Source organism: Bacillus rossius, chromosome 14 (assembly GCF_032445375.1).
Source record: "Bacillus rossius redtenbacheri isolate Brsri chromosome 14, Brsri_v3, whole genome shotgun sequence".
NCBI lineage: Eukaryota > Metazoa > Arthropoda > Insecta > Phasmatodea > Bacillidae > Bacillus > Bacillus rossius.
In genome coordinates this window covers 24,354,390-24,375,772 of record NC_086341.1, presented here as the reverse complement: position 1 = coordinate 24,375,772, position 21,383 = coordinate 24,354,390, and the positions used below count along the sequence as shown (strand labels likewise).

At 41.7% G+C, this 21,383-nt stretch overlaps 1 protein-coding gene across 2 annotated transcripts in view; it reads right to left on the bottom strand.

Moving 5' to 3' along the window:
- Positions 1-21,383, bottom strand: part of LOC134538717 (nocturnin) — a 337,405-nt gene that overhangs the window by 203,472 nt on the left and 112,550 nt on the right. The window contains exon 2 of one of the 2 annotated variants that reach the window (XM_063380158.1): positions 3,008-3,258. The exons of the other annotated variant lie outside the window; for it this stretch is intronic. Within the exon in view, the coding sequence (XP_063236228.1) occupies positions 3,008-3,075 (68 nt within the window). The 5' untranslated portion in view covers positions 3,076-3,258. The remainder of the gene's footprint in view (positions 1-3,007; positions 3,259-21,383) is intronic. 2 annotated transcript variants of the gene reach the window in all.

Here is a 21,383-nt window from a genome sequence, read left to right as displayed (position 1 = left end):
AAACCATATTAAATTATTTAACAAACGTATGTAAAAGGGAACTTGTACTAATATAGTTTTATTTAATACGATCGTAAGAAATGAGACGAAAACAATTTAAGAAACATTCCTGAACGGAAAAAAAAACTCATAGAAAAAGTTAAAAAGGGGCAAAGTCATTCGTTTACTGACCAGGAAGCCGTTGAAATTAAACAGCGCTATTTCGGTGTAGTCCAGGATCGCCTGGCTGGTAGGCAACCTACCAGCCTTCACTGCAGAGCGGGTTGCCAATCAACAGGCCACTGGACTACAGGGTTATTCTGCCGGGCACTAGCGTCATACAACTATTCGTGTTTTCTTCGGTGGAGTATGAGCTGTTACTATATGCCATTATTCTAGAGTAGCGACTTTTTTGAGGAAAATAAAAATTCCAGAAATGTTTTTTTTTTCAAATGTACTTAAGAGTTTAAGAAAACATTTGTTTAAACTAATTGTTGAATTATTAACAGTTTAATATGCATGTAAAAGTTTCAAGAGTGAAATGTTCGTTAGGTTGGGTCAGGAACATCTAAAATTCTGTAAGATCATGCTGAAAGTTGCAAAATGTTGAAAATCGTTATAGGTTTAAAAAGTACCATTTGCGATTGTTTTTAAACTTTAAACTTTCAGAAAGGTTGAGACTCTAGGAAAATATCTCCCCTTATGAGTGGAATGATTCTGTTTGATTGTGTGTAAAGAAGAATATTAGTAAATTGGAAAATAAAATAAATACAATTAATACGTTAATATTACATCTACTCGTACTGTAGTATCCATAATTCTAAAATACTGACAGGCATTTGTGTGGAAATATTTCGAGTATATTTTGGACTTTACCTAACGAGTCGGTTGAGTTGCTCTAATCGCTAAATTAATTATTGAACTTAGTCCATTTTCTTATAATCATTTTGTGCGATTCTGCCTTGACATATAAAATTATAATTTCTATATTAATTTCAATTATGCTGAGATTAAATCAAACTAATTCTTGTGGTAAATCTCACAGTTGGAAATTTTACTAAAGTGCGATCGTGTCAGTTTGTTTAACGTGTCAGTCTGAACCTTCACGTAAATCCTACATTGAAAAACGTTATTCAAGCAGTCAATGCTACGTTTGTGTCTAAAATGGGGCTTCAATCCTGCCCACATCCTCTGTGGATGGACAATGGCTGATTGTCCTGAGCACGCGACTCACCGAAACTACAAACGGCTAGCATTATATCCCGTTTCGATTTGGTTTCTCAAGCATCCGAACAGTGTTTTGCAAGCGATGTCTCGTTGTCAAAATATTGTTAGTTCGTATGTTTGTTTACACGAGCATTGAAACAAATAAGTTTTTTCTGTAAACGATGGTAAAATATTCATTAGACAAGTCATTGAGAAGTAATGCAAGTCTTTTAGTACACGCCAGAAATGTGTAATGTCTAATCTCGGTAACGAGCAAATTCACGTGTTATCGTGTTGCAAAAACTCTTATGATAAAAAACTCCGACACGAAATTCAACATATAATTATTTGAACTAATGCCGAGTGTGATAAATACACGATAATTGTGTTTTCAACTAAATTCGCTGCTCGAGCAGCTACGTCGACAATCGAATCATTCAATTTGCAGAACGAAATGTTAAACCATATTATAATGAAACGGCTCTGATAAAAGCGAACAAGACTTCTTAAAATACTGATTTTCGGTTGAGGCTTGATTTTCAACAAGGAATTTTATTAAAATACTGCCCATCTTGTTAAAAATTCATCAAGCAGTTAATACTATTGAGTTTACATTTGGATTTGTGAAACTTTGGTTCACTCAATCCGCCACAGATGGCAGCACCATGATTCCAATCACGAAATTAGTCCTACCAAATAAATTGTGCCGGGAAATATAGATGTTGCACATCAAACAAAGTCTGCGCGGTTACAGTTTACTTTTTACATTGCATATGATTTTTTTCCTAACCTAAATTAAATCTAAGTGTGTTGGGGAGGGTTCCGGGTTAGGGAGTGAGACTAAGTGCGTCTCAGGCCGAAGCCCATACGCTCTAATCATGCAGGGTATTAGCCATGCAGGAGGGGTAGCATGCATCGTGTGCTAGGAGGGGGATTGGCCAGCCATGGCAGCGATTGGCGCCATGACTAACTCCCCTCACTGACTATACTAGACTAAAACTAGATAATTTGGGCCCAGGTAAAACCTGCATAGACACAGGGAAAACCCTGGGCTCTGACATGCGGGATGCAAAATTTCATGCATTAATATCGAGCAGGATGCTTACGGGAAACAGAAGGATGGATCTAGAAGAAGAGTTGGACAGAGTAGAAAAGAGTCTACCATGCAGGGGGGTTGGGGACTTGGACATTGCTCTCCGCATTGTTTTGGGTGGCACTGGTTGTTTCGGGGGCGACTTTAATCGTTTCCCGCCAGGCTGCCAGCCAGCCCACTTAATATTACGAAGAAGGAAATTTTAGTTAATTTATTAAAGCTGCAATTCAAAATCTCATGCCTTTCAGAACACAGCCGGCACTGGAGGTGAGGCCTGCCAGGCGAGCGATGCCATCAGACATGAGGGTCAGCACTAACACAACAGGTAGAGAACCCCAGGGGGTCAACCATTCACCCGTGTGCTTCGCACTATTTTGAATTGGCACTGAGAGTACTTATCGCTGGTGGTGTTGACATTGCATATGTTTATGAGACCCACGTGCAAACTTCGGGTATGATAGGGAATGTTAGGGTCTGCCCGGGTATGTTCGGGAATGTTCGGGTGTGCCCGGATATGTTCGGGGAATAAACGGGGGGGGGGGGGGGGGAGTCGCGTACATTTGGTTGCGTCGCAAACTGTCAATACGTGTAAACCAAACATGGTACTCATCGCAGCGAAACTTCGCACGAGAAGGATTCTTTACACATTTGCTCCTTTCACGTCTTCGTGCATGACGGGAAAAGGCGAACGCCATATCACAGTAGCTGCAAGGATGTCCAGTCGCGTACCTGGAGTTGCGCACGGCCCTCCGGAAGACCTCGGCGTGGGCCCGCGCGGCGCCGCACAGCAGTCTCATGGCTGCCAACCTGCGCAAACACAACTCCTCCTCCTCCTGCTCCTCCGGTCACGAGAACTGCTCCTGGGGCAGCTGCTGCTGGAGGCCAGGGGCGCGGCGCGAGGCGGACAGCGACGCTGCTGCTGCTGCTGCGGCGGTGGCGAAGGCGCGCATCGCTCCTTCGGGCGACGACTCCTCTTCGCCCTGCGTGACACAGCCTCGCTGCAGAGCCCGACCCGTGTCTGCGTCCGTCCTGCCCCGTTGTGGACTCGTTCAAGTCTCCGTGTCTCGGCGCTGTTTCCGTAGGTATTTCATTTCCAAGCTGCATTTTCAGAAGAGCGAAAATGACGTGAACGCGTGTTTGGAATGTGAAACATCCGGTACGGATTCTTGAAAGAACTCAATACTCAATGGGCTTTCATTCCAGTGGCGTAGCAGGGCGCCGGAGCATGGAGGGGGGGGGGGGGAGAGCGTCGCCGCGACGGTTTCGCGTTACCTTTGAATATATATATATATATATATATATATATATATATATATATATATATATATATATATACTGTATAGAAGTCGCGAGTGTATAGGATTTACTCTAAGTTTTTCAGGAGCGCATGATTAGCAGCTTGGGAACTTCACCGCTGCAGTGCGCTGCCGTAACGCCTTGTATCGTCTTAGGTTGTTATTTGCACGTTAGAGCGCAGCACTGTCGCCCGCTGTCATTTCCCCCCCCCCCCCCACCAATCATTCACTGCAGCTCAAGGTCGTTCAACAGGAGGGGGAAGGGGTGTTTGAAGAGTTCGACACTTGTCCGCTAGGGACCACCACAAGTCGATGCCCTAGAGATGGTGGCGATTGCGGCGGTGAATTAACCAACTACCTCAAACCGTATTAGAAATTTTAACCTGGGCTGGCGACTTCTATACAGTATATATATTCAAATGCGTTACTGAACCCTCCCCCCTCTCTTTTAATCCAAGAGGGGGAGCTATTTCAATTCTGGCCAGGGGCGCCAATCACCTTAGCTACGCCACTGTATTCATTCACACTTTTATCGTTAGTTCTCCGCCATATATCTAATGTTATGGCTATCACTCAAACCTCGTAGTTTCCCTTATGCACGAAGAGAGTGACTGCTCACCAGTTTATAGCCTTGCGCTTAGAGGCGATACCGCACTAGAAGCATCAGCGAGCTTCGCGCTTATCATCCCGCCTCACCAACACAAATACTCCTGACTGGCAACCTCGAAAGGAACTCATCATGCCGTCGTGATGTTAGCATTGATGAACAAAGATGCTAAGAACACGCCAGGAAGCAATTTTCATTTGATTTCATTATAACAAAAAAAAAAGGTTTTGCTAGATGAATGTTGAAAAGGGGGTGGGTGGGGCGAAGACTGCACACAGCCAGCTCTTAACCTCACATGCATGGGGCTTGCCCCATTTTTTTTTAATTTACTGATAACAACTCAAAATCGAAACATAATTGGGTTCATACACAAGCAAACGCATGCGGTTTCATCAGCTTCGCCGAATCCACCGGCAGCGCAGAATCGCGATAAACCGTGACGTCGTACGTACTTATATCTGCCAGATCACTCGCTTACTGACAAAGCGATATCCGTCTCCGCTAGCCTCACAGTTTCACCCGAGGAATGAGAGTGATACACTCATAGCCCAGGCATTTTAGGGGGAAAATCGAGCAAACCTAAAAAAAAAAAATAAAAAAATAATAACGTAGTTTTCAAATTTGGGACAGACATTCCTTTGGTTGTTAAAAATTTATCCTAAAAAGTCCTCATATCTCAGATGCCGGCTTCATACTTTTTTAAGGCAATAAGTGCGTAAGTGCCGAAATATGTATATCACGACTGTTGCGCGAAAAATATTCATTCTAATATATCAAAATTTGGTCAAAATTTTAAAGTTAACGGCCCTTAGTCCTTAATCATTCGTTTTTATTACTTTATACACCGCAAATTTATCTTATAACCTAATTTATACTCAATTAATGGAAGTAAAATGTATCACTGCTCTATACAATCACCAGTTACATAAAATCCACCACTGATAGGCAAAAATATAACGTTTTCCGTTATTTTATTAGCTTTAAATTGGTGGGTCAAACATGTGTATGGGATAATAATTGACTGACATATTAAGGATTACAAGGAACTACTGCACAACAATGGGTTTTTGAGCAATTTAGGTTAATATTGACTATAGCATTTTACCAGAAATAAAAATAATGTAGGTTTTAAATTTAGCACAGACGTTCCTTTGGGTGTTAAAAATTTATCCTAAAAAGTTCCCATCTCTCAGATGCCGGCTTCATACCTTTTTAAGGCAATAAGGGCGTAAGTGCCGAAATATGCATATCACGACTGATACGCGAGAAATATTCATTCTAATATATCAAAATTTGGTCAAAATTTTAAAGTTAAGGGCCATTAGTCCTTAATCATTCGTTATTATTACTTTATACACAGCAAAAAAATATTTTATAACCTAATTTATACTCAACTAATGAAAGTAAAATGTATCACTGCTCTATACAATCACCAGTTACATCAAATCCACCACTGATAGGACATTCAGTGCTCAGGAGAGGCTGATACCACTATAGCAGCTATTGCTCTTTAGTATTCAACAAGCTGTTGTGTAAAAGGAATAGCTACTTATACAGACATTCTTGCGATGTTGACTGCGAGGTCAGAAGAAGATGCACACATTCAAATTGTCCATCCACCCTCAAGCAAGACAACAGGAAAGATTTACAGTATATCAGCTATTCAGCAGAACATTGGTGAAATGAAAAACTATATTTTATTTTGTCATGCTATGACCGGATCAGATACAACCAGTGCTTTCTTCGGCAAGGGAAAGAAGCAAGCATGGAACATCATCAAGAACGATGTTTCCATTCGGAGAACAGTACATGTTTTTACATGTCCACATGCGGACAAGAAGATCGTTATTGCAGCTGGAGAAAAGTTTGCAATTGCAATGTATTAGGGACATGATAACTATTCCACTTTGGATGAAATGAGATTATATATGTATACCTGCAAGATAGCAAAGATGCCTGTTAGTGCTTCTTTCCAGCTAGCCTCTCTTCCACCAACCAGTACCGCATGTGAACAACATTCTCTTCGGGTTTACCTACAGGTGCAAGAGTGGCTGGGCAATTCATTATATCCTGTTGAGTGGGGATGGAAAAGTGTGAGTGGCACACGTGTTACCTTCCTCCAGCTCCAGAACAGCTCCTGAATTTGATATCATGTAACTGTAAAAGTGAATGCACCTACAAATGTGAGTGTGTGCGTGCTGGACTGCAGTGTGGTATTATGTGTGCCAAATGTCGTGGGGCAACATGCAATAATGTTGTTATCAATGATGGTTCTGATGAAGAGGACCTTTAATGGAATGGTTAATTTTTTTTATTGTGTACTTCCATTAATTGATTTTAGATCAGGTTTCATTATTTTTGCTATGTATTATGCAACAATAATGAATTTTAAATAACTTAAGTGCCTTTTACTTCACATCTTATACAAGTTACGATACAATTGAATGAATATTTTTCGCGCAACAGTTGTGATGTGCATATTTCGGCACTTACGTCCTTATTGCCTTAAAAAAAAGTATGAAGCCGGCATCTGAGAGATGGTGACTTTTTAGGATCAATTTTTAACACCCAAAGGAACGTCTGTGCCAAATGTAAAACCTACATTATTTTTATTTCTGGTAAAATGCTATAGTCAATATTAACCTAAATTGCTCAAAAACCCATTGTTGTGCAGTAGTTCCTTGTAATCCTTAATATGTCAGTCAATTATTATCGCATACACATGTTTGACCCACCAATTTAAAGCTAATAAAATAACGGAAAATGTTTATAAAGATATATTTTTGCCTTTCAGTGGTGTATTTGATGTAACTGGTGATTGTATAGAGCAGTGATACATTTTACTTCCATTAGTTGAGTATAAATTAGGTTATAAGATAATTTTTGCGGTGTATAATGTAATAAAAACGAATTACTAAGGACTAAGGGCCCTTAACTTTAAAATTTTGACCAAATTTTGATATATAGAATGAATATTTTCGCGCATCAGTCGTGATATGCATATTTTGCCACTTACGCCCTTATTGCCTTAAAAAAGTATGAAGCCGGCATCTGAAAGATGGGGACTTTTTAGGATCAATTTTTAACACCCAAAGGAACGTCTGTGCCAAATTTCAAAACTACATTCTTTTTTTTTTCAGGTAAAACACTAAAATTCCTGGGCTATCAGTGTACCGAAACACAACGCCGAGTCGAGAACAGTTTATAGGCCAGTTGATTACGGTTCTGAATGGAAATAAAAAACCAACATTCATAAAAGTGTTGGAATTTTCGAGTTACAGACATTTGAAAAAAATATATACTTATACCTACCCTGAGCCAAATCATTAGATAATGTGAATACACCTTTTTTGTTACGCAATCATGAATAACCATATTATTGATTACAATTCAGTATAAAACCAAACATGCTATACATTTTTTTTGGGGAAAAATATCTTTGCGCAATTTAAGTGGAAAAGATTTTAAACAAGTAACATTTACTAATTACTAATGCTGTAAAATAATTACTACGTTAACTTAGAAATTTATTTGAAAATCAACTAAGCAAATGACTTGCTATGTTAACACAGTAATTATTTTTATAATATAAGTAGCCAAAGTTACCCGTATAATAGTTTGGCAGCACAATTCAGGCAAAGATTATTTTTCATTAAAAGTATAGCATGATTGGTTTTATTTTTTATTATGACCAATAATAGTCACCGTTTCTAAAAAAAAATTAAAGTGAGACATTTCAAAACTTTTTAAAAATGCCTGCAATTCATAAACCACAACAATTTTTAATTTTTTTTCATAACCGTATAATATTGTCTCTCAGCTGTTCTCGGCCTGACTTTGTTCTGGGACAGCCTGTATAGAGCGTGTTAAGACTTGCGTGCGCGCATATCTACTATAGCCGCCATCAAGTGCGGTCGCGTGTGTGTGAGTGTATGTTTTTTTAGTTGGTGTCTTGAGTGCAGCGTCGAAAATGGTGTTTTTTTTTAATTTTAAGATTTAGGCTTTGATAATGAATATGTGTTATGTAAAGTTAAATTGAGAAGTATAGATAGTATTTGTACAGTTTAAGAAGACATTGCAAATAATAACTTAACATGAGTCTTGATTAAAAAGGCTTTATAACCGTCCACATAACGTTATTGACCATCATTTAAAAAGATAATACTAATCGCGCACACCGTGAATACATGTAGCCTATTTGTCACAAATTATAGGGAAAAATAGATTTCATTTTTTTATAGTGTTGCTGGTGAATTTCGAGCCCAAAAATAAGAAACTAAGGCCAGACTCACCAACTAAAACTTGGCTTCTGGGTTAAAGCTGCGTTCGTAGAAATGACGCACGTGTCCGAAATTTCGGCATAGGTAGTTATCGCCCTTCAATATGGCTGAAACAAGACATGCCGAAACGTCGAGGCCAAAAACCCAAGAAGAAGTTAGTACAGCCTACTTTATTAATACTGGTTGATTTAAAGATATATTTTACAGTAATTAAATTAAAATATTTAATTGTTAGTTTTAAAACAATTTGAACGCACAGATTGTCAGGTTATTATGTTTTCCTTTACATGAGAAAGAATTGTCCATTTCCCACCATTTTCTTCTCTGGCATAGTCCTTGATGTATATTTGTCAGCTGAACGTGTCACGTGATTAAAGGCACGGCAGATGCCTTCGTCCACGCCCTACCCATGTATTCAGGTACGTATTCACCCCCTCTCGACTGTTATCAGTGAACCTTAATGTTGACGAGACGTTAAGGGGAAGGTAAGATAGGAAGAGAGACGCCATCTTCATTACAGGTTTAATATCGTATTCAAAATTTATCGTTTGTCAAATTTTGGCTTTGTTAAAGTATAGTAAATAATTAAGCGGAATGTCTGAGTTAATAGTCCCTGACTGCTACAAATTGTTACATCATGTGAAGTCATTTGCGTTTAGTACTGAGTTAATATTTTGGGTAAAACTACAACCGTACCTATTAATACTGTCAATGATACGTGATATCTGCCTTAATGTAGTAAAATATTCAATATAAAAAACGTTAAAATATTATGACCTAAAAATAGTTGGAACCAATAGTAGTAGTATAGGAATGTATGTCCGAGCGCAGGCGCCAGGCGGTGGATTGAGATTGTCGGTCCGCCATCTTGGATTCTGACGTCACGGCGGACATCTTGGATGGTTGTGAGCTTGAAATTTGACCTTGACCTAGAATTTGATCCTCAAAAATCGCCAAAATCCGCCAAAATTGGGCAAAATTTGCCCAAAATTCCTCAAAATTCGCCAAAATTTCCATTTCTGTGGAAAAAAGTTCCACCAAAAAATCTCAAAAAATTCCACAAATTAAAAATTTCTCTTTTCGAGGGAAAAATTCCCGTTTTTAGTCCTTAAAAATTCCAGCGGCTGAAAATTCCTATAACTGGCTTAAGCATCCTTAACTGAAGCCTCAATTAAGCCATTTCTAGGAATAAGGATACCATGACCGCCATCTTGGATTATGTCGTCACCGTTGCAATTTTCGTTACGGTCGCCATCTTTAACTTTTTTATTTATTATCCGATTTTAATAATAAAAAAAATTATAAAAAAATTAAATAATAAAATCTTAATAAATTTTTTATAAAAAATATATTTACGACACGGAGCTCGGAGTCCTCGGTTCGAACCCGACGATTGCAAAAAATAAAAATGACGACCGATCCTTCCCTCGTGGTGGGTGCTGGCAGACTGACTCCCACCACTTTTTTTCAAACCATATATAACATCATCTAGTATGACGTCATGACCGCCATCTTGTCTTCGATGCTGGAAGCCATCATCATTGTATCGTCGGCTAGAGTGCGCCGATGACATGTTAGTTTAATTCGTATCCGCTAGAGTGCAGTAATCATTTATTACTGTGACACCCGCCATCTTGTCATTTGGCCGCCATCTTGAAAATCCGTAATTATTTAGCTAGAAATTCGGGAAAAGTTCCAAAATTCATTAAATAAATCACTCATTAATTTACATATTGATTCAATCGATTCCCGTCCTTGGTTCGATCCCTGGACGATACAAAACAACTTTAATATTCTTAAAAAATACTAAAAAAGTGTTAGGTTTGAGAAAATAAAAACACCACAAGTTCTTTTAAAAATATTTTATTACATACATACTACACTACTACAAGTACAAAAAAAAACACTGACAAATTACTAAAGTTTTGTGGATTTCTCGATTCAAACAGTCTTCTTATTGTATGGACTAAGTCCTTTACATGACTTGAAATGTCTATTCAGTCTATCAGGTCGACATATTGGTACACCACAGTTTTCACACAAAGACGAATTATCGACTTCATTAAAAGGACAGTGATATATTTCATGTTGTTTTGCACTTCGAATAGTTGCTAATGTTTTGTTACAAAATATACAGCTTGATTCTGATGAATGTACACCTAGTCTATTACAATTCCTGAGGTGCCGTTTTAATCTTCCATAGTGTATAAACTTGCTTAAACACCTGTTGCACTGATATTTAATGCGTTCTGAGTTAGTACTAAAATTGTGTATTACATAATCACGTAATTTCAAGTTTTTGATCTTCTCGCAGTATGTGCAGTCGGGTGATGGAACACCGTTGGATGCTCCTTCCTTCATCAATGCCAGTTGAACTGTTGACAACCATTGTAACACTGCTGACATGTTAACTTCTGAAGCCGTTGAGGTATGCTCTGCGGAAGATGTTGCACAGGTCGAAATCTCCTGCTGTGCTGAGAGAGCAGGTGTAGCTGTAGACGTCGTTGTCATCGTGCTCTGCACTGATGATGGTAGATCTTCGATCCAGGTTGGTGTTGATACTGGTAATGATGCCATCGAGTTCTCAAGAATAGCTAGATACTGGTCTATTATGTTATACAAGTCTAACTATCCGAGCCGTTCATCACCACAGTCAGAGACAGACTGAAGTACATATCACCTGGGGTCTCACTTATATAGTCTCATTTGCTTGTTCAACACATGAGTCAAATCAATAACCATGTTCATTATACTTCTCGGAGCATTTTTTATAATGATGATGTAAGCTGTCGAGACGTGAAATTAGTTTATTGCACTTATTGCACTGAAACAGTATTCTTTGAGAATTATTCTGACAGCTGCTTCTTTCATGTCTGCGCGCATTTGAAGTGAAAGTAAATGATGCGCCACAATATTTGCATTGATGCGATGTATGCTCTTCATTAATTGATGTCTGGAATGCAGATGGTGAAACTTCAGCTGATGGTGGAACAGCACGTATCGTTGTCTCCTCTGCAGCAGGTATCGGGATCTTCACAGCTGTCGACACCTCAGCCATTGAGCCCTCCGCTGCCATGGTCTCCTCTGCAAATGGTATCGGGATCTCCGTCTCCATCATCGTTGCTGCCATCGAGGTCCCCGCTGCTGTCGGTAAACATTCTATTCCGGTCGACATAACTAAATCTCACGAAACTTAATGGAGAGAGCACGTCCGTACTGCACCGCGGCCAGAGGTGAACTGCGGGTCCAGTCGTCCGAACCTCGCTTATATACCCGTGGTCTACTGGTATACTACATGAGTCAAAATATCGTCTGTATTTAAAAAATTTTTATTAGGTACCTAAAAATTTTAGAAATAAAAAACACACGAGTTCAAGTTTTACACATTTATTTATAAAAAGTACACAAATACATATTAGGTTAAGGAATTAAGCATTTTCACAAGCAAAGTCTTTAATGCCACACGAACTGACTCGTCGACTCCGGTTCCAACTGGTTCGTTGACTCCGGTTCCAACTGTTTCGCCGGTCACGCGATCAGGAACACAGGTTTCCAGCTGGTCATCTTCTGCAACGTCGAAAACTCCGACAAGACATGGTCGGTGACGTCTGTGACCACGTCTACGCCTGGGCTTTGGCTCAGTGCCAGTTGGGACAGATTCACTGCCTGAACTGCAACGACGAGACGCACACCGTTTGGACGTCTGCATAGAAGCATCATAGGTCGCAACAGGTTGCAACACGTTCATGTTTGGTGTTGCACATGCAGACGAGGCGACTACCTCAGCGATGCTAGCAGGAAGGATTGTGTGTGGTCTCATGTGATAGACGGCGCAGTTTCCAGGTTCGCAACAATCTACCAGCTGCTGAGTCGGTTCGTAGGACACAGGAAAGTGCGCAAACCGCCAATGCTGAGCGCCTCCATCACAGGTTTCTGTATATGTACGTAGATACCCGGAATCCCAGTAGCTGTACTCGACACTGCTGAAGCTAGGTCTTGCGCACACGTACACGTTAGCAGGATGAAACGTAAACATCTTCTTGCAGGCCGAACGTCAACTGAAGGCACGTACGTAGGTACGACATTTATATATGCAGGCTCCTACTAACACTGTGTGTGCCATTTCTGCATTAACTGCGAGTTTGTACAGGCACAGACACGTTCAAACTTGTCACGTAGCTGCACGGCGTATATTGCACTAAGCTTGCGCAGGGAAGGACAACCGTAGTCGGTCTGTATATCCACAATTTCAGCTGCTCCGACGTCACACAGTTCTCGTAGCCATTTCTTCTGTTCAGGTCCGGCGACGTAGATTATTTCGTTTTGCAGTAGTAAATCTTCAATAGTGTTTTTCACTTGGTGGTACGGAATTTTTCCTTCGTCCCACTCTAGTCCATGATAATATTTACATAGCCATTCATTCGACCGTTTACTTTTTTCGTCTAGTAGTTTCCACGGATACGGAGGTCGGAAAGTGCGTGTTCGAGTCCGGCCGTCGTGAGTGACGCCAATTTCCTTGAGCACGAATCCGTTTTGGCTCTGGAAACCTTGCAGGTTGCAGTACATCTTGTGGCTAGCAATGCTCGGTCGTAACTAAATTATTATCGAAAACGAAACAGTATTTATGTCAGAATTTTCACAAGTTTGTCTCGACAATTTTACGATGCAAGCCGATCGTGAAGTATTAGACAAAAAGCATAGGTGTTTGGCGGAATATTTCCGCTAGTCGTTATCTCGATCCTACAGTCGATGATGTTTGAATTTATACGATCATCCTGTTTGGAAACGTCAAACACCATTAACGGTGCCTTGTTCTTGAAACTGTCGGGACTCAGTATCGGTGACTGTATCCGCCCGTAGTAAGCTTGCTGAAACTTGGCATACATTTGATATGCTAGAAGAAATCTTCCACTTTCAAAATCCATGTTCATGTCAACGTACGGATAACTTTCGCTGTTTAAAAATATTTATATTACGTATTTGACAGTTATCGAATACGGAGCGACTTACTCCTGCATTGAGCTGTCTTCCGGTCTGAAGTCCGACGATGATGTATCTTGGTTTTTCCGTAGCGAAGCTGGACTTTACTATCCAATTAATACGCTGACTATGAGGCAAGCCAGGATAAGTTTCCAGGCTCCAGGATCGGAATGGCACATCGAAGTTCTTGCCATTTTCTATGTTCTTCAACATCTTGACTCGCTCAACGGTGCTCACTTGGATGTGGGGCAGCATCCACTCGATAGACTGTAGTGTTAGCGAGACATCTTGAGGGTTTTCTGCAGCGGCGACAATTGCATTAATGTGCGTGTTGGCTAGAAGCAGTACGAGCTCTTGTTTCGAATTAATGATTATATGCTTGTAGTCCTCAGCGAATCCAAGAAGCATGGACAGAGGAACACAAACTTCGAACTTCCCTTCGGCATAAACCGGAAGCTTATATTCATCCTCGAGAGCCTAACCGGCCATCTTTGCAGCAGACAGTTCATTTGGCGTGAGCGAAAGGTAATTTTTCATAGCAGATGTTATGCCTACATCTCTCGTCTGGTCTACCTCGACACCATTGAGTACATAAGTAATGCGCTCGATTAGGTGAAGAATACCATTGCAGGATATTGATGTCGTTGTCGGGTGCGTACCATCCGCTTTTGTAAGCGTGCCTCTTATACGTAGAAATGACTGCGAAGGTAAAGTACAAATATCTTGGTGCTGTACAGCAATGCGTACTTCCGATGGTAGTGCGTACGGTCTGAGCAGGAAAGGCTGGTACTCGTGCAATTCCATTTTCGTAATGCTGTCATCAAAAATGACCGGATCTTCCACGTTGAGGATTTCGTCTTCCATATTTATTCGGCACTTGTCCAATACTGAGAAGATACTTTATGTTGTCAGGTGTTAATGCACCGATGTCTGGTAGAGAACTGTTCTTATTCACGACAATACGATATCTTTTATAACTGTTCTTATTCACGACAATACGATATCTTTTATAACTGTTCGGTGTTACAAACTTTATGCCCATCGCTTCAAGTGCAGACGTAATGTAATTTCTTCGTCTTGAAAATTCACCAATCGTCCTCGCTGGTCAACGATTCTGACGACGACTTCGTGTGCGCACTTCACAACGACTGGAACGTAAATGATACTTTGCGGTACTTCGACCAGTTTTTATCCTGGCGGGACCATCGGCGAAAACTCGTGCAGCATGTTGCTTAGTCTTCCGTTGAGATACGTTCCTCTTGCCAAATTACAGTTTATTCTTATGACATTCACAGGCAAAATGTTTACTTCGCGCGTAGATTCGTACGTTCTTCCCGTATCATAAACCTTTGATTCGAATCCGAGCATCGTACCTATGGTGCCAGGTTTCGTAAAGTCGACATTTTCACTGCATGTTAGAATGCTTTTTTGAGTGTTTGGATTTCCACGCAGTTGAAAGTCTACATCCTGTGGTAACATATCCCTGACGTAATTTGCAATGTCGTCAATTTCGTAAGAGCCAACAGGTAACTGTATTTCATGAGCGGTCCCATCGCTTTTCAGGAAGCAGATCTTGCAATTTTCTTCGTCGATATTAGGTATGGCATTATACGTTTGAAAATCTACGAGTCCGATACACCATTCTCCGTCTAAATCCAGAGGCGTGAAATGAACCGCCCGCAGCTCAGATGCGTGACCTGTCAGGGTAAGTGTTATCGACATGACTAATAAATTATCATCACTGCACTACCTTTAAGTAGCAATTTTTATTTGTCAGCTAATTTTTGTTTGATAAAAAGCGAAGACTCAAGTGTCCGCAGTTTGTTTGATTAGGCTTCTGTTCCGTTTCGTAATTGTAAAACAACGTAGTGGACCGGCCCAGGTACAACCTAAGTTCTGGCGGAGGTCGTAAATTTCCAAAACTGTCGTAGTAAGTAGCTTTTTTTCCAGACTTTATGTACGCCACCCAGTGCGTGCCTCGACCCGCCGACGTGTCTTAATTAATTATGGCGCACTCACGTGTCTTTGGCTTGCTGGGCAAAGTGTCTCGCCAAAACACACCGCGGAAATTTGGTATTTTCAGTTTGCGTGCGTACTTTATTAAATCTACGTTGGTGAGCGGTCGTTTCGGTAGGGAACTTAGGATTTTTTCATTCGTTTCTTTTTCATGCCTCGTCCTGTCTTGTGAGGTTGCAAGTAGAGTCCTGCGCCGTTTTTTTTACCGATGGCAATGGCTTCCATGCTGGCATTGTGTCGCTGTGCTTCTTTTAACTGCTTGCGCTCATTCTTCGAAGTGTTGACTGCCCGCACTTTACCGCTCGTTGCATTGATGAGACCGCCTAGAGCACCCAATGCAGGCAAAAGAAAAGGAAGAAATCCTCCTATAATCTTCTTGTCGAGAGTCTGTAATTTTTGCTTGTCTTTTTGCACGCCTGCACCGATCTTGCGTTTCTTGGTCTTGCGTGAGTTAGTCTTTGACTTGATATAGCTGGTTCGACGAGCACCCAGTCCTAATTTCGTCTTTGCCTTCATGATTTTGGAAACGTCCCACGCTGCGATTTTCTCTCCTAGTCCCGCGTTCGACGATTTCCTTATATCTTCGGCTTCCTCTGCCAATATCTGATCTGCTCTGTGCCTGGATTCCAGATCCTTGCTTAATGAATATGCGATATCGTGCTGCTTGCACTTTTCGTCCAGAGAATTAATGCCCACGTCACCGCGAGCTAACCTTTTCGCTAGTTTCGTGCCGGGGCCGCAAAATCTGTAGCCGGGAATGTGTAGCTCGAATGGCAGATTGTTTATCAGCGAGTTCACGAGTCCTGCACCGATGTGTTTTTTGTTCTTACCTCTTCGAGTCATTACGCACAACTGACCAGAAAGTATAAATACGCTTCTTTTATACAATTACTTTAGTACAATGCAGGTCGTCAAGCAAGACGTGTGTTTGCCCGTGCGCATTATGCAAGACGATGAAACTATCGGTCGCGAATCACGACATGGCTTACTGTTGCCTTCCGCCGTACGTTGCATCATAGCAGGACCGTCAAACTGCGGTAAAACGTGCGTTTTACTGAGTTTACTGGAGGAGCCAAACGGTCTTCGGTTCGAGAACGTTTACTTGTATTCCAAGTCGTTGCAACAGCCAAAGTACCAGCGCCTAGCAACTGTTCTACGATCTGTGGATGGTCTGGAGTATTTTCCGTTTAGCGATAATACCGATGTTGTACCCCCAAGCGAAGCAAAAGCCAATTCCGTGTTTGTTTTCGACGATGTAATGTGCGAGAAACAAGGCATAATACAAGAGTACTTTTCCATGGGCAGACACGCCAAGGTAGACTGTGTTTACCTGTGTCAGACGTACAGTCGTATTCCAAAACATCTCCTACGAGACAACGCAAATGTCATAGTTTTGTTTCGCATGGACGAACTTAATTTACGCCATGCTTATGATGATCATGTAAACACCGACATGACATTCCAGGAATTCAAAGACATGTGCTCCTTGTGTTGGAAAGACGAACACGGAATTGGCTTTTGCTTCGCTTGGGGGTACAACATCGGTATTATCGCTAAACGGAAAATACTCCAGACCATCCACCTATCGTAGAACAGTTGCTAGGCGCTGGTATTTTGGCTGTTCCAACGACTTGGAATACAAGTAAACGTTCTCGAACCGAAGACCGTTTGGCTCCTCCAGTAAACTCAGTAAAACGCACGTTTTACCGCAGTTTGACGGTCCTGCTATGATGCAACGTACGGCGGAAGGCAACAGTAAGCCATGTTGTGATTCACGCGCACTAAATACATCGTCTTGCGTAATGCGTACGGGCAAACACACGTCTTGCTTGACGACCTGCATTGTACTAAAGTAATTGTATAAAATCAAACACATTTATACTTTCTGGTCAGTTGTGAGTAATGACTCGAAGAGGTAAGAACAAAAAACACATCGGTGCAGGACTCGTGAACTCGCTGATAAACAATCTGCCATTCGAGCTACACATTCCCGGCTACAGATTTTGCGGCCCCGGCACGAAACTAGCGAAAAGGTTAGCTCGCGGTGACGTGGGCATTAATTCTCTGGACGAAAAGTGCAAGCAGCACGATATCGCATATTCATTAAGCAAGGATCTGAAATCCAGGCACAGAGCAGATCAGATATTGGCACAGGAAGCCGAAGATATAAGTAAATCGCCGGACGCGGGACTAGGAGAGAAAATCGCAGCGTGGGGCGTATCTAAAATCATGAAGGCAAAGACGAAATTAGGACTGGGTGCTCGTCGAACCAGCTCCATCAAGTCAAAGACTAACTCACGCAAGACCAAACGCAAGACTAGTGCAGGCGTGCAAAAAGCCAAGCAAAAATTACAGACTCTCGACAAGAAGATTATAGGAGGATTTCTTCCTTTGCTTTTGCCTGCATTGGGTGCTCTCGGCGGCTTCATCGGTGCAACGAGCGGTATAGTGCGGGCAGTCAACACTACGAAGAATGAGCGCAAGCAGTTAAAAGAAGCACAGCGACACAATGCCAGCATGGAAGCCATTGCCATCGGTAAAAAAAACGGCGCAGGACTCTACTTACGACCTCACAAGACAGGACGAGGCATGAAAAAGAAACGAATGAAAAAATCCTAAGTTCTTTGCCGAAACGACCGCTCACCAACGTAGATTTAATAAAGTACGCACGCAAACTGAAAATACCAAATTTCCGTGGCGTGTTTATGCGAGACACTTTGCCCAGCAAGCCAAAGACACGTGAGTGCGCCATAATTAATTTAGACACGTCGGTGGGTCGCGGCACGCACTGGGTGGCCTATGTAAAGACGGGGAAAAAAGCTACTTACTACGATAGTTTCGGTAATTTACGCCCTCCGCCTGAACTTAGGTGGTACCTGGGCCGGACCACTACGTTGTTTTACAATTACGAAACGGAACAGAGGCCTAATCAAACAAATTGCGGACACTTGTGTCTTCGCTTTTTAACAAACAAAAATTAGCTGACAAATAAAAATTGCTACTTAAAGGTAGTGCAGTGATGATAATTTATTAGTCATGTCGATAACACTTACCCTGACAGGTCACGCATCTGAGCTGCGGGCGGTTCATTTCCCGCCTCTGGATTTAGACGGAGAATGGTGTATCGGACTCGTAGATTTTCAAACGTATAATGCCATACCTAATATCGACGAGGAAAACTGCAAGATCTGCTTCCTGAAAAGCGATGGGACCGCTCATGAAATACAGTTACCTGTTGGCTCTTACGAAATTGACGACATTGCAAATTACATCAGGGATATGTTACCACAGGATGTAGACTTTCAACTGCGTGGAAATCCAAACACTCAAAAAAACATTCTAACATGCAGTGAAAATGTCGACTTTACGAAACCTGGCACCATAGGTACGATGCTCGGATTCGAATCAAAGGTTTATGATACGGGAAGAACGTACGAATCTACGCGCGCAGTAAACATTTTGCCTGTGAATGTCATAAGAATAAACTGTAATTTGGCAAGTGGAACGTATCTCAACGGAAGACTAAGCAACATGCTGCACGAGTTTTCGCCGATGGTCCCGCCAGGATATAAACTGGTCGAAGTACCGCAAAGTATCATTTACGTTCCAGTCGTCGTGAAGTGCGCACACGAAGTCGTCGTCAGAATCGTTGACCAGCGAGGACGATTGGTGAATTTTCAAGACGAAGAAATTACATTACGTCTGCACTTGAAGCGATGGGAATAAAGTTCGTAACACCGAACAGTTATAAAAGAAATCGTATTATCGTGAATAAGAACAGTTATAAAAGATATCGTATTGTCGTGAATAAGAACAGTTCTCTACCAGACATCGGTGCATTAACACCTGACAACATAAAGTATCTTCTCAGTATTGGACAAGTGCCGAATAAATATGGAAGACGAAATCCTCAACGTGGAAGATCCGGTCATTTTTGATGACAGCATTACGAAAATGGAATTGCACGAGTACCAGCCTTTCCTGCGCGGACCGAACGCACTACCATCGGAAGTACGCATTGCAGTACAGCACCAAGATATTTGTACTTTACCTTCGCAGTCATTTCTACGTATAAGAGGCACGCTTACAAAAGCGGATGGTATGCACCCGACAATGACATCAATATCCTGCAATGGTATTCTTCACCTAATCGAGCGCATTACTTATGTACTCAATGGTGTCGAGGTAGACCAGACGAGAGATGTAGGCATAACATCTGCTATGAAAAATTACCTTTCGCTCACGCCAAATGAACTGTCTGCTGCAAAGATGGCCGGTTGGGCTCTCGAGGATGAATATAAGCTTCCGGTTTATGCCGAAGGGAAGTTCGAAGTTTGTGTTCCTCTGTCCATGCTTCTTGGATTCGCTGAGGACTACAAGCATATAATCATTAATTCGAAACAAGAGCTCGTACTGCTTCTAGCCAACACGCACATTAATGCAATTGTCGCCGCTGCAGAAAACCCTCAAGATGTCTCACTAACACTACAGTCTATCGAGTGGATGCTGCCCCACATCCAAGTGAGCACCGTTGAGCGAGTCAAGATGTTGAAGAACATAGAAAATGGCAAGAACTTCGATGTACCATTCCGATCCTGGAGCCTGGAAACTTATCCTGGCTTGCCTCATAGTCAGCGTATCAATTGGATAGTAAAGTCCAACTTCGCTACGGAAAAACCAAGATACATCATCGTCGGACTTCAGACCGGAAGACAGCTCAATGCAGGAGTAAGTATTCGATAACTGTCAAATACGTAATGTAAAAATATTTTTAAACAGCGAAAGTTATCCGTACGTTGACATGAACATGGATTTTGAAGTGGAAGATTTCTTCTAGCATATCAAATGTATGCCAAGTTTCAGCAAGCTTACTACGGGCGGATACAGTCACCGATACTGAGTCCCGACAGTTTCAAGAACAAGGCACCGTTAATGGTGTTTGACGTTTCCAAACAGGATGATCGTATAAATTCAAACATCATCGACTGTAGGATCGAGATAACAACTAGCGGAAATATTCCGCCATACACCTATGCTTTTTGTCCAATACTTCACGATCGGCTTGCATCGTACAATTGTCAAGACAAACTTGTGAAAATTCTGACATAAATACTGTTTCGTTTTCGATAATAATTTAGTTACGACCGAGCATCGCTAGCCACAAGATGTACTGCAACCTGCAAGGTTTCCAGAGCCAAAACGGATTCGTGCTCAAGGAAATTGGCGTCACTCACGACGGCCGGACTCGAACACGCACTTTCCGACCTCCGTATCCGTGGAAACTACTAGACGAAAAAAGTAAACGGTCGAATGAATGGCTATGTAAATATTATCATGGACTAGAGTGGGACGAAGGAAAAATTCCGTACCACCAAGTGAAAAACACTATTGAAGATTTACTACTGCAAAACGAAATAATCTACGTCGCCGGACCTGAACAGAAGAAATGGCTACGAGAACTGTGTGACGTCGGAGCAGCTGAAATTGTGGATATACAGACCGACTACGGTTGTCCTTCCCTGCGCAAGCTTAGTGCAATATACGCCGTGCAGCTACGTGACAAGTTTGAACGTGTCTGTGCCTGTACAAACTCGCAGTTAATGCAGAAATGGCACACACAGTGTTAGTAGGAGCTTGCATATATAACTGTCGTACCTACGTACGTTCCTTCAGTTGACGTTCGGCCTGCAAGAAGATGTTTACGTTTCATCCTGCTAACGTGTACGTGTGCGCAAGATCTAGCTGCAGCAGTGTCGAGTACAGCTACTGGGATTCCGGGTATCTACGTACATATACAGAAACCTGTGATGGAGGCGCTCAGCATTGGCGGTTTGCGCACTTTCCTGTGTCCTACGAACCGACTCAGCAGCTGGTAGATTGTTGCGAACCTGGAAACTGCGCCGTCTATCACATGAGACCACACACAA